We start from the raw sequence: 26,301 nt of genomic DNA on the forward strand, positions 1-26,301 counted from the left end.
TGTTTGTTCAGAAAACCTTATCGAACTCGTTTTGACACACTTGGAAGCGTGTTCAGGTATGTAATCGAGTTAGGGACAAAATTTTCCACGTGTACTGACTGAAAACCTAGAAACTGTGGTACCTCGTTATTTGTTTCCGCAGTGTTACAAATTGGATAACTTAGATAAAAGTAAAAAAGCTAACAGAGAAGCAGCTCAATTATTCAAAACTGCATACAGTTAATAAAAGTACCGTCAGCTCACTGTTTATGTCGAAGAAGAGCGCCAAGAGTAATATAGATATTTACAAATGAAATAACCAAAAGGTTAATTTAAATGCAGATGTATGAAGTCGGTAGTTATGTATTGGGCAATAGACGGGAGCGTACGGTTCAATGCGCCGCAAGTTTATCGGCTCCATAAACCTGTAAATAGATCGAATGCAGTAAAACGGAGCAAACTGCACCAGGGCACTACGGCTTCTTTCCAAATTTCTTGCTCTGCTCTAGATCGATTTTTATTGATGATGATAATTTATGAAGAAAAATCACGTTACGAATTACAAACCTATTTACTTCCTCAACAGTAAATATGCGACTCGAATACTTTTCAAGTCGGTATTGTAAAGCAAAGTAGAGTTATCAAGTTGTATTAAAAGACCTTGATGGAATTCAATAAAAAAGTGGTGTGAATTATGTTACAATAAAGACACTAGGAAACAATTAATATGAAGGAAATGCATAACAGAGTAAAATCAATTACGAAATCAATTGGATTCGAGATGTACGAGTAATACATTGGATTTCTAGTAATCGATTAAGAAAACACTCATAAAAAGTTTACGACACATTAGAGCGAGATTACATTGGGCCAGGTTCTAAATACAATTATTATTCTCATTAATACTTTATAGCGTATACCTACCCAAAACTACTCTAGCCACACTAGTCAGCAACAATTTAATCCTTCTTTAGAGGCCCAAAGCTAGAATTATCCGGATAAAGGGTAGCTAAATCCCAAATAGATCAGCCTCTTATTACAAGCCGAAATTAGTTTACTTTAATACTGCTTCCGTTGTCGTTCAATCTCAACCCCAAATTAACCAACAATATTCCAAGTTCAGCGACACCATATCAAGAGTGCTTCAGATAAATGGATCACGTTACTTGATTAACCGGCGCGCATCCCTTCCCTTATCACCCTTGGGAATATTTAAATGGGCCCTGAATATATCACACCACCCTCTAGAGGTAAACGAACGAGGCAAGTACTCGCTTACCTGCGCTTTAGATTGAGAATATAAATGATGTTATCTTCATTAACGCGCAACATACGCAGCAGGTGAACGTAAACAAAAACAATTCTGCTTCGAGGTAGCCTGTGTGAGGAAATTAAATCTCGTAACCAGTAGTTTAGCAAAGCTTTCTACTCCAGCGACAGAGAGAAATGTATTCCCGTCACATGCGAATTGGAGCGACAATTTGTGCAGACGCGCGATCTCAATCAACATGGCAATCACGCGCGTCAATGCCGCAACTACTGCTAATGTGCCTGTATTGAAAATCAGCATTCAGCGGCGACAACGTACTAACACGCCTAGTTACACTCATTGATTTCGAGCGGCTTGATTTACGCCTGGCAAAAAGTGATAGCTTGTTTTGATATCTTTATCAACAACTAACGTCGGTGGCATGTTTTAACCGCGTTTTCACACCCGCACAATATCCGTAGCAACAGCTGCCAACTGACATTTAGATACATTGACAGTGTTATATTCCTAGTTAATTACGTTTATATTAAGCAAGTACGCGTGACGCGTTTTTGCAACAATAAATCCTGTCAAGATCCTTGCGAGTTTCGAGCCAAGGTCTGCAAACTCATTCACAAGATCAAGTGGCAAAAAACTGGAGCAATGAACTGAAAGTCACGTACGCTACTCATCAAGTCCCAAAGCACGTAGTAGCGTCTAAACTACCGCTCATTGTCAATATTGGAGTGCTGTTCCGAACCACTGGTAAAATCAATAGAGACATTAATGGCTGGCTATTGGACATATGATTGCTGAGAGTTGTTTTACTGTCTAATGAATAATAAACACGCGTGTAGATAAAGGAAAACAAAACTAGATTTGTATAAGTGATATATTTTGTAACATACGTATTAAGTTTGATTTTATACACTGTTAGATAATAATACGTTATCATAATGTTATTGCAAAATTTCGTACAGAATAATGCATTACGCATGTCGGACGTAATCAGCAGCATAAAATGTAACAATTATGGAAAAGTCATCAAATTACCTTAACTTTAACAGCCAACTAAATAACAATAATTTTACTTCAAATGTATTAAAATGCAAATTTAAATCATCGAAATGAATTGTTGTCGAGTCAACAACCTCAACCGGACTGAGTAATGGCCGAGGCGAACAGTTGAGTACACACACGGCAAAGTGCAAGGCTACGAAGTGCATTGCCGATAAACCGGAGATGAAAGCGACTGTTTATTTGATTTTCTGCCGCTGCATGCGAACATATTTCCTAGCACGGACGTTGAACTATGCAGCCCATTTTCATCATCTTTACAGCTCATAAAAATCTTCATTCCAACGTCTTCGCTCACTCCTAGATTGTAATTGACGTACCGGGAACATACGTACTCGTAACATCTATCTTTCTCTCATCATAATACACATTAAAAGGTTACGTAGCGCCTCGAGGGCGTGAGTTACAATTTAATTCATTCAAATCAGGGAATCACCTAAGATATCTATCATCTAAACAACGCGTGAGAGACTGATGTGTCATCATTCGAGCGTGTTATTAAAACAAATAGATGTTCTACGCTGTCTGTCGCAATCATTAAACAATAAATCTTGCTACGGTTCGTGGCGTCTCAGTAGTCCTAACTTATGATATTCCACGGAAACCATATTCTGGCCATGACGAAAGTTCGACGACATGTAATCAGAAATAATAGACATTTGCGTGCTACAGTCATAAATAGTATTATTATAACTGTGCAAGTGTAAATTTTATTCACACAAATTTCTGAGTTTTCCAATTAAGGTTCAAGTGTATATTTCTATTTTAAGTTTAATTTTGTAAGTTAACGATTATTTCAAGTTATCTTTAGGATCTTCTTTGCATATGGGTATTCAAATCAAATAAGTAGAGTTCGACATTTCATCATAGTTTTGTATATTACACACTGTTGTGGGCCGTGACGAAGTCTGGGCTAATAGTAAGCTGGCATTTCGTAATGGCACGCTTTGGTGTCAGCCCATCAACTATTGTCGGATTACCTTTATGGGCCATTTGTATGAGATCTGCTACGCTACGGTTAATGATTTCGACCGACTCAGCCGTTTCTATTCTGAGAATCCAACAACTTTTTATCAGAGCTTTGGAAATGAATTGTGGCTAAAGAAGTGGATTTTCTTTTTTCTTTTTTTTTGTTGACGAGTACATACTGCTGCAACCAATGTGATCTAAAAGTAGATACAGTGAGGCACACAAATTTGCGGACGTTTATATACCGTATCATAACATATGAAAACGTTTATATACCTTATCAATTAAAATATACTATTCATGATCACAACAAGGCCTAATTCTGCTATCAACCTCAAAATTAAGTGTTAAAATCCAATATTAGTGTCTTATAATTAGATTTAGCTAATGAGATTACGGACCACATGGTTTTTTAGTTACGTCAACCACATTAATTACCTTCTCAAACAAAAACAGAGTAATGCCCAGACCAGTTACAATTAAAAAAATATACATAAACGTGAGTCCTGTCGGAACTCTAGGACAGAGCCTTTACATCAATCGCCCATAGTGCTAACCATCGGACCATTGAGGTGTCGTCAATTTAAATAACAATAGGACGATTTACAACATTGTGCCGTTGTTGTCAAGTATTATATTATGCGTTAACCATAACATGTTATAATATAAGTTATAGCGGGGATATAATTATATGCAGAGCTGTTGAACAACTCACAAATCAAGTCCCTATGTCTTATTATTACTAAATGTCTCCCCCATTCTATTGAACACCGAAATATCTAGAAAGTTCAAACAGGATAAGAACCATAATTATAGCAGACATGCAATGTTATCAATTTATTTATTAAATTAGATTACAAAAACAGGTTTACATTTAGGTACAATTACGGTCTTCGCTTGTCTGTCTTCTTTCTTATCTGTGACTAAAAGCTGGTAAGTTTTTGCATGCGGTTCTTATTTTAAAGTCAGCAGGCAGTTAGTTACTTATCGCACACTTCAAGCTTGAATCTCTCTAAAACTGCATTCTCACCGTTTATTTTCCTCATGCCGGCCCTAGACCCTCACTGCACCGCCAGAATCCTGCCCGCTGTTTTGGCGACAACAAAACACAAATGCACTCTATCATTTAATTCACTATGCACACAGTTGATTTCATTTCTCAACTCGGGATTGGTTGTTGTTTAATCACGTTAGCTAACATAACAACACTGTATGTTATTGATAAGGCAGAAAACACAGAAAATGTTTATCACGAAACAATCTACACCCACGCAAACATGCTGCAACGCGCGTCAACGCCGCGTGACTGCAGCCGTGTTGCCGGTTGACATTTTGGCGCTGGTGGCACCGTGAGCATCAAAGGAACTACGTTATGGAGACTAACGACTTTCAATAGATGGCGCTGTTTTAAATACAACTAGTCTCATGTTTACTGATTGTACTGCAATGTCCCTCAATTTATCATGTCAATGCAACTACAATGTAAACACGTAAAATAATGAACGGTATACCTTTTTATATTGGGTAGTGGGAATATTTAACGTATTAATTTGATAAATGATACTAATAATGGCACAAAAAACCTAAAAAGCGAATTAATAGAGCATTAATTTAAGCTTACCTTAGGATAAATGTTTCAAATCCAATAAATTGGTGTTTTAATTGCTAGTAATTCTGCGATTTCCTTTTGATATCCTCCAATAAACACCTTATAATGACTGATCTTCACATCACTTTTCCAATTAAATGCCTGCGCTATTTTAGAAACTTTACAATGCAACATAACCCTTACTTATTTACAGTTCATTGAATAGCAAAACTCGCAGTAAACCAAAAGCCGGTGTTGATGAAAAAATCACTAGCGTCACATATCGGTGTCGGTTTATATTGCAACAGTAGTTTCTACTGGGTTTTCCGCAAATTAAGGCTATAACTTAAGCACGATTTGAACACTGTTCGCCATGAACAGCGACCGATAACACTATCCATCACCCCATTATCCTACCCGGCTTGAAGTTAGCAGTGGACCGACACGTCAAAATACACCATAAATAACACCGTACGTTTTCGGGGTGCGCCACCCCTTCCCCCGGCTTCGATCCACACCAAACGTGCACAAACGTTTCGAATACTATTTTTTTTTTTATAATTTTCGAGCTAATAGTTAAAATCGATGCCGGCCGGCGTAAACGTGCGTGGTCGGGAGACTATTTGAGCTATGGCTCGTGAAGAGCCGTTTGAGCTGAAGCGAGGGGAGAGGACTCGTTTATACGAGCATACAATACGTTAAATCGCCTCAAGCCCTCGCTCACCGCGGCCGCTGCGCTTCGCGTCGTCATCCCTGAATTGGCCCTCCACATGTACAGCCAATTAACACGACTTTAATTACGCCTTTTCATTAAACAACTCACCGATTTTTACAGTTTCACTACTGACGCTAGTGCTACTTTTCGAGATAGTGCACAGTTTCGATGCCCGCGCTATAGTTATTTTTAAAGTGCAATTTTCTGCTATCAGGCAAAGGAATAAAGTCAGTACTTACACTCGACTTTAAACGTCAGAAGCCATTTATTTAAATATAGCTGAAAAATAACGTTTCATAATTGTTTAAAAACAATAAAAAAGCTCTATTGGGATCAAAACTTGTCGTCCTGCATAATAATATCCATTCGTTACGCGGTAGAAATACGCTGAAAGGAAAACCTGACAAAGGAAGCCTTTTTAGGGACACGGATAAGACGCGACGCGAAGAAAAAGGAGGGCGACAATTTTTCCGGTTCATATCTTTCTGTACATTTCATTACTTCCGCTATGTATGGACGTAGTAGTCGGGAGCATTCGGGTTGTGTCGGTTGTCTTCGTACGGTTCCGGGAGACTAATCGATAGCCGTCAAACATGCTACGCTCGCTGTAGCGTAGCTAGCTACTACGCGAGTCTACGCTGTGTTGAGGTTACGCTACGAGACGCTCTATATAATCGTACTACACTATGTACGGACAACGGCACATCAGACTACACATTTTTGTTCGAAAATCGCCTCCAGTGCAACGGAACAAGATACATCAATGTGTGTGCTGGCGTGTACATTAATACTCTTTGTGAATTTAAAATAGACTTAAAAACCAAATGCGAAGGACTACCATGAAGTACTATAAAGTTAATAATAGTATAGGATATTTTGTGAAACTTTACTACTGTCACTTTAATGCAAATTTAGAATTTGTAAATTAAATTTTGTACAACCAATAACTAGTTGTTAACCAGAAATGACGTATTAGGGCGCAGTATAATATTATGTAGGTTTGAAGCAATTTCGTGGTCTCCTGCCTGTTATGTCGTCCTGGTAAACAAAACGTCAAGTTTTTAAATTCAATTTACGATAAAATTATTCTAAGTCAAGGGTGTGAAGATTGATGTGCACTGGACTGTATGAACAATCTATATTAACCTTAAATCTGTATAGTTTATTTCAATTTCGAAGTATTAGCGAAAATATTAATTATTTTTAGGTCTACATAAAGATACTATATACTAGATACTATAATTATAATTTATTTATATTGCCTTTCAATAGATGATGAAAAGACTTGTTTTATTATTCATACAGATGTGAAATGTGTATTTTATTGATACTTTTAAAATAAACATTTATAAAGGAAATTTACAAACGTAATAAACAAGGCATATACATACCTATAGTGTGGCACCACCTATTGGCAATATAGTGACTCCGACTAGTCAAAATAATTATACTCAGAAGTCAATTTTTGAATAAAAGTATAGCTTTTCTTAAGCTATATTTTTATATTGTTAAGCATTAAATAACTAGTTTATTTTTTTATTAGATTTAGTGTTAGTTTTGTATCCATGGCCACGAAAATGCAAATGAAAAATGCTAATTGTCAAAAGTTTGATAACTACCTGACACACTTGACAGACAGTTCAGAGTTGAGTACCAACCATAGCATACTGAAGATTTGAAACCGCCTTATTAAAATAAAACGTTGAAAAATTTAAATCTAAGATTTGGCAGTATGGCTAGACCTTAACCTGTCCCGGAGAACGAAAAATTTTACTACTACTGAGTACGGATTTATATATTTCATGAACTTAATCGCGCAATTCGATATACCAATATTACAAATTTACACCTTATTGGGCTATGTTAAGGTTCATTTTAAATAAAAGTAAAAAACCGAGCCGCGTGAGATAGCTCAAAGTAGTGGTCTGTCCTTGTCTAACAAGTTGCCAACGCTAAATAAAATCATCTTAGGTAGTGTCTAGTCCATTAACTTTTTAAATTTTGCTTATATAAAATTTGCATACAGGTAAATATGCTTTTATTGTAATAATACAAAAAATATATAACAACAATAAAACCTTCTATTATGAAGTAGCATATCAAATAAGTATACTAATTTGTATTTATGAAATAATATTAGTAGTTTTGGTTATCCATAAGCGGCCACATATTCTGTAAAAATTAAAAAGTTACGAACAATATGGCTGGCTGAAACATGAATGAACACCTCCATCCTATTAGAAAGAGACGCATTACTACTTTGAAGCCTCTCACTCGGCTCGTTTTATCAACTTAATGCGCGGTCCAGTCCAGTTTATTAAACAAGTCCGTGCTACTGAGTACTTGCCTGCAGTGGTGCCAGATTAGGCGATTTTTCGCCATTTAGACTACTTCGAGGGGTCGTGCGACGACTAAAAAAGTGGTCGGCGACTCGGCGATATTTAGGCTATATTTGAAATATAGTTAGAAGTTCATATTCCCCAATTTCGCGGCAGCAAATTATTTTCCTTGATTTTTAGGAATTTCATGGCTTGGACGAATATCGGCTACTTAACAACATAAATTGGCGATTAACTTCGCAAAAGTCTGACGACACTGCCTGCCTGTACTTGTCAATGTCAACTGTCAACTCCTATGTGCAATAAATATTTTTGCCGCGCCTTTAGATTGTATTGTTGAATTTAAATGGTAATTAGACCAAATAACAGTTTTTAAAGGGTCTCCAAAACATCATGGAACGACCAAGGATCTTATCGTGAGTCTTCGAGTTAAAATTATCTTTAAATATTTGTGCAAATTGACGTCCATTTTAGGATTATAATTTTTGCGTTTTTATAAAAAAATTGCAAGTTACTTTCTTGTCACTCAGTTAAAATATTCTAAATAATTAATTTATTGTTCATTTTCAACAATACTGATGAATTTTCACAAGTTTTTGTTCTAAGAAACCTTATATACATCGTAATTTAAAAATGTTGTCTTGACAGTGGCAACGAATTAGTTGCCAAAGGTGTCATAAAGCTGGATAGTACATTGCCTGAAGTGGGGCTGAAAGATACCGTGCCAAATGGATCTTGGTTGGAGCAGAAGCAGATCCAGTCTGCTTTAGAGGCCAAGAAACAGCTTATTGAGGTAGAGCGAATTGAAAAATGGTAAGACTGTTAATATGTTAGCTGTATGTTTTAGGGTACCAAACCCAAGTTCCTTGAATGTAGGGCTATTTTAGGTACTTGGAATTCTTACTAAACATGTTAACTCGTCCCCTTTGCACGTACCATATCTGCTACACAATAAATACTAATTCAAACACTAGTCTAAGCTCTGTGCACCACACACAAACATTATCTCATCTGCACATTCTCACAATCACACTCTAAATGCCTATATACACCAAATGTATATGTATTTCTTTTAAAATCAAGTGCGTTTTTGACCTCCATCTCACCTAATGTAAAGTGACAATGATATCAACGAAGGAGCACACACACCTAGATAATGCGTACTCACTCAGCCCTTGAAAGGGCCCAAGTTATACTGTTCAGTTATACAGGGTGGAAAGGGCCCAAGTTATACTGTTCAGTTATACAGGGTGTAAATTTGAGACGGGGCAGCAAGGCTAGCTACCTTAATCGCTGGTAGTACAGGAAAATGGTTCTAGAAGACTATCCATGAATTGAGAAGATATTTTGATTGGCATTCACAGATTTTCAAAAATGGTACAGTCAGTAAAATAAAAGGCAATTTATACAAAACTTTTTTTTGTGCCATTCGATCCAGGCTCTGGTAAGGATCAACAGTCGCTATGGGACCAACTGAGGTTAGAGTACTTGAAATGTCAGAAATCGCAAAAAACTTTTTACCTTGCATTTTGTAGGGACATATTTATAATCATCATCAAATTTCGAACAGCCTTGTTTTGTTTTGTAAATAGAGAATTGTCACTTTGAACATGGTTTTTAATCAAAATATTCTCAAATGTGTACTGTATACTACTCAAATGTATACTATAAATTCATTTGTACTAATGATTTAATCTGTTTCTTATAATCTATGCAGGTAATGACTTTTTATAATTAATGGTATTATTATTATTATCATTTAACATAAGTAAAGAATTCAGGTACAAAGTGAAGTCATATAATGATGTATTGAATTATTTAATTTTATTTTAAGACACAGTTATTATAATGAAGTAATAAACAACAAGGCCAATTGAAGAGCATGTTCCACTCCACACATACCTGTGACTAGACGATTTCTTGTAGCAGTAGAACTCCTTGTGAAAGAGTTCGTTCGGGAAGTACTGCCACCTTACATATTTCCGCCGCCTAGCAGTAACTTTACTATTACTGCATTCCGGTTTTCAAGGCTAAGGGCACTGGTGAAATTACTATCACATGAAACCTATCAACTTAGTGACGGGCGTAGTGGCAATGCCCCACAGATCTTTGTGTTTTAAAGGTCTGAGTGACCCTTCAATTCAATAAAATCTTACAAATTTACCTCTGGTTCTTTTTTTGTAAGTAAGTTGTATCCAAAGTACAATGCAAAAGTGGCTGTAGAAATATCTATGCGCTCCTCACATTTTATTTTCGAATAGCAGCTCAAACCAGATTAGAGCCACGCGCCGTCACGCGCGTCGGCCCGAGGAAGCCTGGACTCGCTTGTAGCGCGAGCTCGCCTGTACAAACCGACGAGGCACAACGCGGCTATTGCATTCGCAAGGCCGTGAGAACCCAGCATCACCTCAATAAAATATTTATTTCAGTGGATCCATAAGTCATGCAGTATGGAGAGACGAACTGAAGCTGGCAGATGTGACTAAACAAGTGGGTGGGCACTGGCAATTTTTGGGCCACAAAGTGGGCAAACATTTGTTTCTTAAACCAGAGGAAGCTCTGTTCTTGATGGAAATCGTGAGACCTTTTTATGATTTTGCTTTTTATTTTTTTTGTAGTTTATTCCTTTAAGATCAGATTTATTGCATAAAAGAAGTTTTAATGAAGAGTGATAATTCTGAGACTAATGTTGATAATAAAGAAATTCTTAAAAATAAATATTATAAGATACCTGTGCATACAATTACTTGTTTTATTTGCAATAATTGATTGATCTGAATTTATTATTTTACAGAACTGTCTTCGACTAACATACAATGAAGTGACTGTGTCTCTCCAGCAAGCTTATTCATTACTGCTCTCTGGTAAAATATCATTTCTACACTACAAAGTGTATGCTTCACTCAGTAGACTAGGATATAAAGTCTTCAGACATGACAGTTGTCAACCTACTGATTATGAGAAGAAAATAAACTTGATATCTTCTAAAAATGTTGTAAGAATAGAAGAATCGGAAGCAGTGAAACATGATACTGGAATGATGGTTAATGAGGTAAAGGAAGGAGAAGTAGACGGTAATTATTATCATCTTATTTTTCGATGGTTCTGTAATGCATTTGATGTTGTTTCACAAGACCATCTAAACATTTGCGATTCTAGGACTGTGGAACATTTTATAATATCTTACTATCTGTCCTTATTTGATAGCACTGTTTCTGTACTTCCAACATTATATAATTGAACAACTGACATCCTTTTACGCTGTACTTATATATATTTAAATAACTGAATGTGTTCAATGTTGAATACAAACTACATATTTATTTTTTCAGATGAGATACAGAGTAATGTAAGTGATTGTGGTGAAGAATCCTGTGATATTAATGAGATATTTATTGTGTCTGAAGTTGACAATGTTTCAACTCAGACTTGCATTTTAGGTATGCACCACTATATATTAGGTTCCTTCGGTGTTTAAAGTATTATTAAGAATGTGGTCTTCTGTCTAGTATTTCTTTATATGTACTGTTGTGAAAAAATATAAACTGATTGATCTTTCTTTTTCAGGCGAAAATATGTCTATAACTGCAGAAGATAATTCCAGAACGAACATTGATCAAAGTGAATTTGTAAATTCTGAAGATGATTCTCACAAGGAGGACATAGTGTCTGATCTTTCTTTTAATCAAGATAAGACCAATCAAAATAGTAATATGGAAATAGACAAAAATGTCACGAAAGATTGTGAGATCATTGCATCTTCTAGTCAAGTTTTGCCTGAGCAAGTCCAAAATATAATTTCCGGGCAAGAAAATGCAAAATCTACAAATTTCCAAACAGTTAAAAATTCTAAACTACAAGATTTACAGAAAAGAAAACTGAAACCCTGTAACAATAAAGAAATAGTTAATCTTTTCACAAATGTTCCTGATTTATATCAGAAACGAATAGTCACAATAAAAATACCAGAAGAGCAACATATTCCGAAAAACGTATTCTTGAACAATATCTCTTATGTTCTGAATTTAGAAAGTATTCGGGCAAATATTAAATATTCTAGACCTCATTCTAATGATTCGAGAGCATATAGTGTATCAGAGGAAGTAAATGGGCCTCATGTACTGAGAGTAAGTGATGCTGCTAGCAACATTACGTCATCTAATAATTGGGCTCCTTTTTACCATAATTCTGGGTTTCCAAGGCACCAGTTCAGACAGTTTCAATTTTGGCGACCTCGTCAGTACAATTTTTCTTGGAGGCCATTTTTACCGAGTATTTATTTTGTGCCCCGAGTTCATTTCTATCCACGTCAACCTCCGCCACTGTACAGACCACAAGCCAATCAACTTCAAAGGAATTTCAACAAAAACAATAATAGGAACCAAAGCAAAGACAACGCGAACACAGTAAACGGCAGTAGAAAAAGGAAAACAAAGCAGTATCACTTAGATCACATACAAAGGCTATCTTCGCGGCTTAAGCAGTTAGTTCAAGCGGGCAACACGCATACTGAAAATAGAGTAGCACTACAAAGATTGATAGAAACCTTCAATACGAGATACAACGCGAGGTTACGTTTAACGCCGCAGCTTGATTTAATTGAAGATGAAGTAATTATTGCGACAATAGAACTAGAAGATGAAGATGAAATTAGCAGAAAAAGACCACGGACTGAAGAAATCGACCTTACTAAATATGATGAAAATCTAGAAATGCTTAAAAAATTTTCTTCCAAACTGAAAGATCTTGAAGCAAGCCACAAATCTTGCTCTCGACATAGAAGAGCGTTTTCACATTTAGTTAAAAAATTCAACAAATCATATGATGCTGATGTTTACGTAAATGACAACTATGAAGTGTTCGACAGGACGAGAATAATACTTGATGATTCATCAGACTCTGACTGTATTTTAGATGATACACCAAGTGTGTCCTGTAAGAAGAATGAGAGAACTACGGAAACTTTTGGAAAGAAGTTGAAAAATCCTTTCAACATTCTCAAGAAACTTTCAGAAAAGAACAAAACATCCTTGCCAAGTTGTAGTGAAGATGGACCTTCAACTGAAAATACTGATAAAAGTAATAAAGATGACAATGAATATTCTGAAAATACCACAACAGTTTTTGACAGAAACTGGCTTCCAAGTAAAGAAGATTTTGGGAGAGCAGAAATACCAGCGAAAGGTATGATGTATGACTTTCTAATGAGTTCTAAAAGGGACGAATATATTTACGATTTTATTAAAAATCAACGTTGCGAGTTTGTAAACTGGCTAGAAGCCAAAATTGCTTTTTTAAGAGATGTCGAAGTAGCCACAGCAGCAATTGAAAAAGATATAGCTAATCAAATTGAAGTGAAAATCGACTCTATTATAAAGCCTGATGATTGCATTGATATGCCTTCTGTTTTAAAGAAGTTGAGCATTATACAAACGCACAAAGAAGAAGATAGCCGAACGGATTTGATCATAGACTTTGATGTGTACAATAGAGATGTTCAAAACTTTAAGAAGTCGAATAAACCCAAACCGCACTTCAGAGTAATCTGTACTAGGTAAGTGCGATACGTAAAGTTTTATGTTGAACTACAAGGTTTATTAGGAATTCTAAAAAAGTTGTTAGATAGGAAATGAAACTATTTTTCCGGATTTAAATCGCGTACGTTTGTTTTTTCAAACAAACCGACGTTTCGGGCCCTTTACAGGTCCCATGGTCACGGTTGACTGGGGTGGTACTGTCTTCAACCAGTTATGACTAATATTAATGCAAACCACCCTATTTTTTTCACTATAGTTACAATAGTTATAAATTAAATACCTTATTTTAAATTTTACAAAGAAAATATTCCAATTTACGCTACATTAAGTTTTACAAATTATTTTATTGAATGACTTGTTATTAAGTTCAATTTATTATTAATTAATAATGGAAATTAGAACAAACTAAAACATATTGATTAGTAGTGCAGTTTTGTGTTGTTTGGGATTTTTCATCAGAGGAAATACTGGATCCCAAACTGATGGTACAGAGAAACCATCTTCCCTGTTGAAATTAGGATGTTTTTTAATTTCAATGGCCTCTCGCTCGATCCTGGGTACATAACGGACTTCTTTTGCGAGGACCTGGGGCTTGTGAAACTTAATTGAATGTGTAGGTTTATCCATGACATTTTCGCAGACTGCAGAATTGTTTACGCGACGGTGTTTGACATCAGCTATATGTTATTTGACGCGGGTACAAATACTTCGCTTTCTGTTTCTGGATGCCAATTAATAACAAATAACAATAAGACCAAGGATCTAATTTAACTTTGTTACTATTTCAGTGAAAACTACAAATTTCCTTCTGGCAGCGACGTCGATACCATTCATGCGCAATACGAAGATAATGTACCCATACTCTTCGCCATTGTGGGCGTGGGGTCCGTCTCCTACTTGCAGATAAATCCTAACAACTTACCAATGTATATTTCAAGTAATGATCTTACTTAATTTTTTTCAGTATCCTAGTTAATGTTTTGTTTATTAAGATAGTTCTCATCGTGCTAAATCAGAACTGATCAGAATGACAATGAGGATTAAATATTAACTAATGATAATAATTAAGCACCAAGGAAATAAACTTAGTAATATTTGATTAAATGAGACTTGTCTATGTAATATCTTTCAAGTATCTAATAAGTATATATACTACGCCTCAATTGACATCGCCACAGAACGGAATGGAAGCTTGTAATAGCATATTGAACTTCATGTCAATTGTGTAACTAGATCGATATGATAGCGGGAGTATTCTCAAGGAATGCAGAACCTGTTTTATTGCCTCGTCTCTAAATTGTACGTTACACAATTGACATAAAGTTTGTTATGCTCTGGTAACAAAAATTTGCTTCCCTTCAGTTCCGCAGCAACGTAAATTGATCCTATTTCTGTATTTATAACAGGGTTGCAATAAAACCTCGTATTTTTAAGTAGTTATTTTATTTCTGTTATTTAATAAATATTCGTATATTTTAAAGCTCCATTCTTTTAATTAAAAGCGACTATATGGCACGTGGGTTATGGATGGCTTATAATTAGTGCAAATTACTGTAACTATAGGGCCAAAAACTTCTTAAGGGCGCGTTCAAATTAGGCACTTACAAAGGGTTTTTCAACAAGAACTTTGTTTTGGAAATCAAAATAAAACATTTAGATGACAATGATTGAAATATTTTTTGTATTAAAAAGAGTAAGGTCAAAAAAAGTCACACAGCCACCGAAACAATTAATTTATTGCAAACCAAATTTCCCGATCGCATAATTTCACGAAATTAATCCGTTAAGTGGCCAGCTAGATCATGTGATTTAACACCGCTGGATTTTTTTATGGGGTTATGTTAAAGACAGAGTCTATACGGAGCCAATCGAATCGATTGCAGCCTTAAAACTCAAAATTCGTGTGGTGTTTAACGAAATAGACCCACCATTTTGTCAAAAAGTGATTAAAACTGATGAAAGAATCGACATCTGTAACTGTGGTCGTGGTGGACATTTATCAGATATCATTTTTCATTAATAATTGCCAAACCTTACTTTTTTAATATAATAAAAATTTGAATCATTGTCATCTAAATTTATTGTTTTATTTTGATTTACAAAACAAAGTTCAGTAGTTCAGCACCACTACTAATTTTCATATAAATTTAGAAGCGCAGTTGCAGCAGAGCCACTCGTGACACGCGCGCGCTGTTTTTGCAATCACAATAAGTGAATTAAAATTTACTAAAGCGCTACAGATGCGTGGTAGCCACGTCAGTGCAGCGCTTCTATAAGCGTCATGAAGGCGCCCTAAGTTGCACATAGAAACCAGACGAACGAAGTGTAGCCCAAAAATTAATTCTTTGCTAAGTGCTTAGCGAAATAAGGCAAATTGCATCAGTTAAAACTGAATTTGTAAATTAAAAATAAAATACAGTAAAAAGAACTAGTGCAGATAACAAAACCAAATTATACTAATGCGAAAATGTACCACTTTCCACACCGTTTGCCGCTATAGAAAATGCTACAATTCTCAAAATTATTAAAATTGAGACACGGACGCCAAGATTATTGCAAATTCGTGGTGATTACATCAGTTGCATTTGCAATAACCCCGTGATGTTAGGGTCGTCTTGACTAATAGACTTGCAAACTGATTTCCACAATTTCAACTGTATTTTTTCGTACAACAAATAAAATTAGACCCTCCACTTATTAAACAAGTAACTAGTGTTACAATTTGGCCAGCATAGCCTAAGTTTAACATACTTCGTTTACAAACACAACCGTTCGTATTATTACTCTAAATTGGTGTAAAACCTTAATTTATGTCGGAACATTTTTCTTATAGTAAAAATTATGAGCTTTGCTAAGAAATAATTTCTTAGTAACAGCCTAAAATTCTAGTAGGCGGGTCAAATGGCAATTAAGTGCACTATCTCACACGGTACAGAACAATACCTTGATATAATTAGACAAGTAGTGTAACTCTATGGGATGTTAAACGCCCATCGCACGCACGGCCGCACACATTCGCATAATCTCCCGGTGCACTCACGTTGCATAACGCGAGTCGTCTCACGCGCCTTTCATTATAGAACTGAAATGTTTGCTCGATATTTTAAAACATATCAAATAGTACCTAGATGTGTTTATTGAAGAGTTAAACAAGAGTGAATCAAATCCAGGATTGTTAGCATTTCATTTCTGTTTCATAATCATACTCCCATAATCGATATACCAATCCGCGATCCTGGTATAAAAATATTAATACATAAGTACTGCATTTAACAAAGGTTATTTCTATATAGCACGAGAATGCTTTGAGGAACACCTTAATTTTACAACCTGTACGCTCGGGGTACACGAAGGGAACCTCCTCCCAATGGCGTACTATTATGTCCTCTGTACGTCTGACGCACCCTGAACAACAATCGGCGAATAAATTACGCCGATTGGCTAATTTTTCGGACTAGTGTTCACTACCTAATTTCCGTGGCATTTTTTATTATTTTTAATATTCAAGTATATTATTGTGTAATTATTAAACACTATTTTACGATACAATACTCGAAGATTAAATTGCATCAGTAAAAACACTAGACCGGGAATGACCGAAACATGTCTCACAATTCAGCATGGCGCCTACTGCTAGTGAAGCGGGTACTGGCTTATAACTTCTGTGTCCACAATAACAGTGTATGCCATGGATACGATAAGAACCTGTAGGTACAACTAAAATAATAAAGTGACAACCCTACGCTCCGAGTGAAGTGTAGGCATTGATACGCCGAACAGGTGGGAGTAGTTCTACTTGTCTTTTTATACTACAACAATACTTGACATTTCTTAGTTTAAAATACTTACAACAGCATCCACCATACTAAACATAGGTACATCATTTGTATTACTTTTTATGCAATTGATGATCGATTTATTATTCAACGGTTGAAATAGATGTTCCAAATGTTTATTTATTATAAATGTCTACATATTTCCGGAAATAGTTTTACTGCATCGTAGGATAAAACTATTCACCTAGAAAGCTCAACTGCAGCTTTTTTATTTTCATTTTAAAATTAATTCTAGTGGTGCATTAGTTAAAACAAGCTTTTGCTTATAGTCTAATATTTACTTTGGTGAAATATTTGTTTTGTACTACATTTATTTTTACAATTACTTTAAAATCCAAGTTCATCTTTGTATGCGAGTAGTTTATTTATCTTACGATGCAATAATTTTTTTTCCGGAATCCGGGATTCGAAAAAGTGATGAATAAATAGTTGTTGGTTTTAACCACTCTATGAGTCGTATTCTAGAACTCTACTCAATGCTCAAGTCAGGATTTGAGCAGACTTGAGTATGATTTCAAGCACTGGAAATCCGACCCTAATGGCAAGGACTTGAGTATGATTTTCAGTGCTCACTACAATACTCAAGTCCTGACCTGAGTATTGAGTAGAGTTCTGGAATACGACCCTAAGTCACACCTTGTATCTATATGTAGACGTTTATCTTTTTATTTCGAGCACCTTATCCCATAGATTATTATTGTGTAAATTGCGTCGCATATTTTATAGCGCAAAAATTGAAGTAAAGAATACACAATGTGGATAATTTTACCTACCTGATACGTTACTCGGTAATTAATAATTATATATTTAAGTAACTATGTAAACAATTGTTATCAAGCTTCATAATCGTATAAATTATGAGCTCGCAAAATGTTAAAAATGGATGAACACAAATTCGATATAAATTATGTGTTATTCGATTAATCTACTTAGGAACTCGAAAGCGAAAATTTCACTTATTTACTGTCAAATCCAAACTGCTTCATTTAGCATATTTATAATGATAGTTCAAATTAATTATTGCTAAGTTATAGTAACTTCAATCCTAAAATTTAACAGATGTTAGCAGCGAATTATTAAAAATTGCAATTTCTATATTCTCTTGCATATATATTGCAACTTACCACATCAATCCCAACCAAAATTGATGCCAGACATCTCATAAAATCTCTCATTAAATGGCTTATAGAACTCTTTAAGGCGTTGTATAGTTACAGGGTCTATGTGAGGATGGTTTCTTCCTTTGTTTTTGCCAAGGCAGTGAGGTGTAGAACGGCTTTCAGACTTGAAGAGGCAGGGGAAACCTTTAGTAGAATTGAAGTAGAAATGTTTTTCCGTTATCACACGTTTGAGACCAAGGAACTTCTGAAACATTAAAAACGTTGTCCTTAACGTAAATTATGTGATTGTCCATGTTTATGGTAATAAATAAAATATAAATCCAAAATAAAAGTAATATAAATAGCTTAGTCGTTGGCCCTCGTGAATGCATCTGAGAATGTTTGATAATTATCAAAAACAGCAACAATTAACAATTATATCAAATCAAGGACAAGATTGTGTATCTAGTTTATTGTTCTTTGTTTGATGTGTATTATATTATAAATTATAATTCTAAACTTTGGTCAATTTAGAAAAAGTAGTCATGTCGATTATTTGACTTACTACTTACTGCGCACAAGTACAAGTACAGAGACAAGTAAAAGGCAGAGTACAATAGATGGCGTTAACTTTAACTAACTTGACAGATCTAAAAGTATAGTCATCCCATTTATTCTATATTCATTAAAAAGTTACAAAAATATTTTAAAATAATATTTTTATTATCACTCTTTGATTTACAACACAATAGTTGTTTAGACTAGCAAAATGAGAATTCTTTATTAACTAGTCCATATTTAGGAACTTCATATTTACCTGTACCCTGGCCATTTCAGCTGCAGGATCATTAACCAGTCTCTCTCCACTTATAAGAAGAAGACGTGACCTTGGGAATCTCCTTAGCCAACGTCTCAAGGGCCTTGCATAGACACCAAGCCGAACGGGAGGCCATGTTGCGTCTACTACAGACCAAGGAGCTCTTCCCCAACCCATGGTGCTGTTTACCAAAGCTAGGTCTTCAAAACGTGGAAGGGATGGGCGTTTACTGTGTAGACAAAGTTTAAAATCATCAACAGCGTGCGTGTTTCGTTTTTGATGGAATAAATCGCTATTTAACACATTTTCAAAAAATTCTTTTTATTGTTTGACAGCATTGGTTTCTATTTTGATCAGTAAATATATAGAAAAGAGTAGCTGAAATACCCTTGAAACTTTGCTTGTGTGGCTGTGACAGTATCTAAATAGCTACTACAGTGGTGTTTACATAATCTCGCAAACCTACACATTTCTAGGCTCTGTGTCATCAATTGTAGAATTGTGGTTGAAATATACTATTGATTTGAAATGTAACGCTCCCTTTTTTACTTTAAATATAAAGAAACCAGAAAATTTGTATGTCTCCTTAATGTTATGTAAGTTTCAACTTTTCATTGCCTTGACCACAAAAGCAAATTTTTTGCAAGAAAATAAAGTCTTTTCATGTTCAACTATAAGTTTCCAGAACGAATAAGAAAAAATACTATAAATGGTTAGAAATGATGTTGATGATATTGTTTCTCAAAATATTCTCCGTTAGCGTTAATGCACTGTTTCATACGAATGAACAAATTTTGAAAATATTTGTGCCACTCCTCCGTGATAATCTCTGAAACACATTTTTCATACTCTTCGACAGCCCTTTAAGGTGATGAATTCGTTGACCGCGTAACTGGTTCTTAATTTTTGGAAATAAATAAAAGTCACAAGGTACCAGGTCGGGACTGTACGCGAGATGGCTCATAAGGTCAACGTTGTTCACATTCAAAAATTCATTTGTCTGTCAGGTCGTGTGAAAACTGGCATTATCGTGGTGCAAGATGATATGGCGTTTACGGTTATTTTTACGGAATTTGTCAATAACTTCCGACAAACAAATGGTCGTGTACCAATCACTATTCACGGTACAACGATTTTCCAAAGCAACAGTAGCCACATGTCCAGTTTTATTAAAGAAAAGAAGCAATCATCCGCTTAGAGGCATTTTGCACGCATGCCACTTTGGTTGGTGTCGGCTCATCTCGAAAGACGTAACGAAGTAACTATAAATCCATGTTTCATCACCTGTTATTATGTCCCACACCAAATTTGACGCCCCTTCGTTGAATCTGGTAAGCATGGCATTGCACCATGTGACGCGATCCGTTTTTCAAGCCTCAGTCAAATTGTGTGGGATCCACCAAGAGCACAGCTTTTTCACACCCAAATGTTTGTGTAGTATTGATTGTATTTGATTCATGTCTATGCCTAAAGATGTTCGAATCTCATGGTATGTCACATACCTGTTTGTTTTGATCATACGGCGCACAGCATCGATGTTTTTGTTGTTCGCAGCATTGGACGGGCGACCATCACGAAATTCGTCACTGAGATTCACACGACCGCGTTTAAATTCTGCAAACCAGCTATAAATAGTCGTCTTTCATGGTGCTTCATCGCCAAAACAGTTTGAAGCCGAGTGAAACTCCGCTGAGCTCTTAAATTACATTTAAAGTCGTAGAAAATCATACTACGAAAATGTTCACGAGTTAAATCCATGGTGATGTAGACAACCAATTTCTATAATGACGCCACAATGTAAAAACAAGTGACAGTCAGATGAAACAAACTGTATTCTACAGCCAAAGAGTTCCATTTTCAAATGTTGTAATTACTTCTGAAATATTGTGTATGTAAGTGGCCAGTTCCGGAAACTTATAGTGCGCCCTATGTAGTTTTGTTTATTCTCGAATTAACATGTGTGTACGTATGTGTTTAGAAAAAAATATAGTTGTTTTAAATACATACCTTGCAGATTGTGTATAGTCACTTATAGCCCTAGTGACCGGATCTCTGACCACAGCTAGTAATTTGACAGAATGGTTCATGGCATAAACGCGGCGTGGCGCTGACCGTGTCACCCAATATGAGGGGGTCTTTTCCATCGTGATCTGGCCCTCCAGTGTTGGTGGCATTTTATCTCTGAAATTTTTAGTGGCTTTTTATTGACAAGTATTTATGATATTAACTTTATAGAATATCACAATGTTTTACTGCCATGTTATTTAATTCATTTTTGTGAAATTAGTCCACTAGTTTGTTATAATTAACAATACAAAGATCGAACTCTAAGAAAAATTATTTCGATCCAGCGCCTTCAGCTAAGGTGCTATTTTTAACATACTAAGGCAGTAGAATGGAATCTTTCTAAATTAAGTAAAGAAAATTAGGAAGACAAATTAGCATTAAGATTCGTTAATAATATCATGGATCAATAACTCCAGAGGACTGCTAACGCGATACAAAGCAGCGTAGTCGGGTTTTTAGTACCTATAGGTACACCACACCATGTCGCGTCGAGTAGGGGAGAGCGGGGCTGTACGTTCAGTTTCAAATTTTTAATTGTTCTTTATTAATTCCTTTGCCTCGTCATTCTCACTTTGTTTCATTCCGTCGTCACTCTCTTCCAAACTCCCGAAGCGAGCGCATGTGCTCTTTCTCATCATTCTATATTACAAATACAATAAGTATACTAACTATAGTTATATAGTATAGTAAGTAGTTTTTTCAAACAAATCAACCGTGACCGTGGGACCTGTAAAGGGCCCGAAACGTTGGTTTGTTTGAAAAAACAAATATACGCAATTTAAATCTGGAACAAAAATTCCATTTCGTATGTGTAACTTCGGTTTTTCGCGATTGTTATATATATGTAAATAGCGTACACTTTCTCTCTCTGAACTCGATACAATAGTTTCTTATTAATGTCGAAGTTCTGGTACGTTTAGAAATGACAAACCTCCACAAACACACCTGCAGGGGGCCTAAAAAGGCCGCATTGGCATGATCATAATATGACCAATAGACAATTCGTATTATGAATTTTGAAATAAAACAAAAAACCCAATTCATCTATTAGACAGTGATCTATGGAGGTTTTAAGGAGACCACTGTCAAATAGATGAATTACGTTTTATTGTTTTGTGTGAAAACTCATAACATGAATTGTCTATTAATTATATTATGATTCTGCTCATTTTTAGATTACAATCTACAGGAGGTTAAGCGGTGCCAGCAGTGTGCGACAACCTTTTCAAATTTGTTTTACATTGACAAGCTGCAATTTAACAAATTTACTCTAATTTCTGACGATAACACACAAATCAACTAGATGGCGCTCAGTACACACATTTTTATGGACAGTGCCGTCTATTTTGTTTAGGATTAGCTCCATTTACGCATGAGGAAGTGTTAATTTAGTTTGTGACACACAATGCCATATATTGACACGCATATTGTATATTTGTCAAAGTTCAGAAAATAATCAACATTTGAATAATATTACAAGAAACTGACTTCTTGTATTTCATATTAAAGAGGAATTAATTGATGTTCACGGTCATTTACATAATATAAACTACATCCAGACTGTTGACCAGCGCCATCTAGTTTTTAAGACGAGATTTTGACCTTTTTCAGAATTACAATCTGTAGTATGGAGATTAACAACTCTCTTGGGTTATAGGACCATGATAATATTAAGGAATATAAAAAAGGGGAAACAATTGAAAAAAAAAAATACTATGAAAACTTACCTATACCATTCAAAGCCCTTATGGTAAAACTTATCAAAAAAATGAACTTCTGAACCAGCAGCTCTAACATCAGGATGTAGTCTGAAAAAAAATTAGGAAAAACTTTTATAATGGTTACTGAATATACTTGAGTATTAAAAGCCTTCGATACAACCAAAATAAGTTTTATGGTTTGTCTATTTTCAACATCCAAACTAATATTATGAATGCGAGAGTAACTGTTACACTTTCGCGCCTGAAGCTTGGGTGGCACGAGTAGGACCCTGCACCCATCATACGCAAAATATGCACCTAGACGTCAACTTGCGGACACTAGCCCTTCACACCAGAACCCTTATCGTTTTCCTTACGTCCGTCAGGACAAACAAGCAAAGGTCTATATTCTTACCGTAAAAACTCCAAAAGAGCTCTAGTACCACACTTTTTAACCCCAATAATCAAGGCATCTGGCAGTCTTTTCACTGGTACCAAGTTCTTTCTTAATCTTCTGTACTTTTCAGTGCTGTCGTCGAACTTTAGTCCGAAGAATGAAGCCAGGCTTTTGTAGTTAGAACGTTTCAGAAACACGTATTTTAAAGTTATCTGAAATTATATTATTTTGTTCATTTATTAGTAAATTACGATAGTAGCTACTATTACCTAATAATACGAATTCAGACTATTATAAATTTACTAAGAATTTCAAAATAATTTGAACTGCAGATAAATATGTCTTGTCAGAAACATAAGTGATCTTAGTTTTGCCAACTTTACAAACCTTTTTTTCGTCAACTAGACAAGTATTCACAGCATAAAATAAATACAAGAGAAATAACAATATGAAATAAATAAACATAGTTCGCTTTGAAATCGCCGGTATCCATCTCATTGCTGTTTTTCGAATTCATGTCTTACATTGATTTGGTACCGATTTGTTCACATCTCGCATAAATACAATGGATTTGGCAAACATCTGAACACATAATGCAAGAAGAATACCTAATATGTTAACACTGCAGTATTTCCGTCAGAAAAAAACAGCTCAAGGCCGATCAATGCTATTTCTGTGCCCCAACCCTCCTTGGGAAACCAAAAATCGGCGCGCGCATCGACTTGAAAATAACGCCAAAAAATCTTACCGCGCTGCACGCTGGGCGTTGTAGTTCGACGTCCGGATCCGGAAGTATAAGTTTTTTATTAAGAATTTTGGCTTGGATACAAGTAATTTGAGCCATGTCTTCGTTTAACAAATATTTTCCGTTGTGGTTGTAATATAATTTTATTATGTTTACACTTTTACTTAATAACTTAGTTTACTTGTTTGGGTTTTTTAAATAGTCTATTAAGCGGCGGGTGTCAATATTTATGTTTTCACTTTAACTCAAATCACATTATTGTCACTTTAAACAAAAAAATTGAATTCGTAATGGAATTTTCAGGATTTATAGTCTTTTGGGTTTTTTGTAATTTGGTTTAAATTATGGAATATATTTCCAACTTTTTCCGCCACTATTTCTTTCTTCGTATTTTCTTCATAATAAACTCAAAATAAAAATAATATGTGTTAAAACTTCATAAACTCGCCCCACCCGTCCCCCTGGGAGTCTAATAAGGGTCGTATTCTAGAACTCTACTCAATGCTCAAGTCAGGATTTGAGTATGGTTTAAAGCACTCGAAGTCATACTCAAGTCCCTGCCATTAGGGTCGTATTTCCAGTACTTGTGTTTCCAGTGCAATCCTAATTTGAGCATTGAGTAGAGTTCTAGAATACGAAATCATACTCAAGTCCTGACTTGAGCATTGAGTAGAGTTCTGGTAAGAACATTGTTTGAACTGTGCTTTATTGTGATTATTACCGGTTTTAAAAAAATCGTTTTGTTAGTTTTCGATTTGAAACTTATCATTTGCAGAGAGTTAAATAATATTTAACTTGAAAGATGCTAAACATTGGAAATTATCACGTATATTTGTTTTTTTCAACCAAACCTTTGTTCCGAACCCATACCATGGCCACCGATGACTAAGCAAATCAAAAAAATGTAGATGGTAGTCATCAAATAGTTGAGTAAATATTAATGCAAACTATATTAATTTTGAACTATAGTTACTTATTAATTAAAATTATTTTTTATTACCTTAAAAGTAATACATACATAGCCTATAACTTAGAATAATAACGCATAGAAACCTAGCCCGCACACGCTAAGTGAGGCAAGTTAGAGGGTTCCAAACGCGTCCCAGGAGCGCGCGGGCTGTTAGTGCTCAAGGTCATATTGCACCGCGAACAGCTCCAAAATTTTTTGCTAAAAATGACGAAATGTGCGGTAAATGGGTGTAAAAATACAACAGACAAACAAAATAGACACTAACATCGCATTCCACAAGTAAGTAATGCGTTTCAACTCATATTTTTATGTAAATATTCACTAAAACAGAAAAATAATTTCGCGGCAACAAGATACGAAAGTGTTGCAAAGTAACGAATTTTTTTTCTCCCCATTTTGCTATTCTGTATCAAAATAATTATATTACGTAAATTTTAGTGGTGCCTGTAATTTCGATTTATTTGCGCATTTTGAACGAATATTTACTCGAATAAACATTAAATGTTTTCGTTAACTCCTGTAAGTGATTGGGACACTTAATTATTTTATAATACTTTTAACGGCTCTGCGTTCATGCTTTATTGAATAATTATTTATATTAATTTTATTTGAATTGGAGCACATATTGCAACAAATTTACAGTATATATTTGTTTCTACTATAGTGTTGGCACCACCAGTACAACTTTGATAGCTTATTATATGTCTTTCTTTTCGTAACTCAAGCGAAATATTTTATATTAAAATATTTTATTTTCTTAAAAGGGGAGCATTCTTAAGCGATTTTTTAATCTATTTTAACAGTTATTTTCTTTAATGTTTGCTTATGGCATTTTCGGTTTTAGGTTTCGAATATGGCACTTATTTCTAAATCCAAGATGGCGGGCGCGATTTTTCGAATAATGGCAAGTTGGGTATCGTTTTTGAGATGTTTGGGAATGTTCAATACAAATATGGGACTCATTTCTAAATCCAAGATGGCAAACACGACAGTTCAAACAAAAGCAATATTCGTAATGAGCACCCCCAAATACCTCGAAAACGATACCCAACTTGCCATTATTTGAAAAATCGTGCCCGCCATCTTGGATTTACAAATAGTGCCATATTCACATTGAGCATCCCCAAACACCTCGAAAATGATACCCACATAGCATTTTTTTGAAAAAATCGTGTCCGCCATCTTGGATTTAGAAATGAGTGCCATATTCGTCATG

The 26,301-nt window shown here is 35.3% G+C and overlaps 3 protein-coding genes across 4 annotated transcripts in view; 1 reads left to right on the forward strand and 2 right to left on the reverse strand.

Annotated features, from left to right (window-relative positions):
- Positions 1 to 4,439, reverse strand: part of LOC113233908 (caskin-2) — a 411,484-nt gene extending 407,045 nt beyond the window's left edge. Inside the window, exon 1 of the mRNA XM_026469140.1 lies at positions 4,305 to 4,439. Coding sequence (XP_026324925.1) covers positions 4,305 to 4,320 — 16 coding nt within the window. The 5' untranslated portion in view covers positions 4,321 to 4,439. The remainder of the gene's footprint in view (positions 1 to 4,304) is intronic.
- A 3,449-nt stretch (positions 4,440 to 7,888) lies between these two features.
- On the forward strand, positions 7,889 to 14,876 carry LOC113233785. 2 transcript variants are annotated; one of them, XM_026468986.1, is made up of 7 exons: positions 7,889 to 8,332; positions 8,565 to 8,729; positions 10,346 to 10,493; positions 10,711 to 10,990; positions 11,249 to 11,356; positions 11,484 to 13,470; positions 14,242 to 14,876. In XM_026468986.1, the coding sequence occupies exons 1-7, from the start codon at positions 8,310 to 8,312 to the stop codon at positions 14,405 to 14,407; spliced, it is 2,877 nt and encodes a 958-aa protein (XP_026324771.1). In that variant the 5' UTR covers positions 7,889 to 8,309; the 3' UTR covers positions 14,408 to 14,876. The 2 variants fall into 2 exon arrangements, with proteins under 2 accessions (XP_026324771.1, XP_026324772.1); XM_026468987.1 differs by lacking the exon at positions 7,889 to 8,332 and having other exon boundaries at positions 8,679 to 8,709.
- A 3,338-nt stretch (positions 14,877 to 18,214) lies between these two features.
- On the reverse strand, positions 18,215 to 23,887 carry LOC113233954 (heparan sulfate glucosamine 3-O-sulfotransferase 3B1). The gene is made up of 6 exons (XM_026469191.1): positions 23,834 to 23,887; positions 23,389 to 23,582; positions 23,001 to 23,081; positions 21,214 to 21,387; positions 19,207 to 19,435; positions 18,215 to 18,654 (listed from the first exon to the last, which is right to left on the reverse strand). The coding sequence occupies exons 1-6, from the start codon at positions 23,885 to 23,887 to the stop codon at positions 18,418 to 18,420; spliced, it is 969 nt and encodes a 322-aa protein (XP_026324976.1). The 3' UTR covers positions 18,215 to 18,417.
- Positions 23,888 to 26,301: the final 2,414 nt, after the last annotated feature.

The sequence above is a fragment of the Hyposmocoma kahamanoa genome, unplaced genomic scaffold (genome assembly GCF_003589595.1).
Source record: "Hyposmocoma kahamanoa isolate Upper Pololo Valley unplaced genomic scaffold, ASM358959v1 80, whole genome shotgun sequence".
NCBI classification, from domain to species: Eukaryota; Metazoa; Arthropoda; class Insecta; order Lepidoptera; family Cosmopterigidae; genus Hyposmocoma; species Hyposmocoma kahamanoa.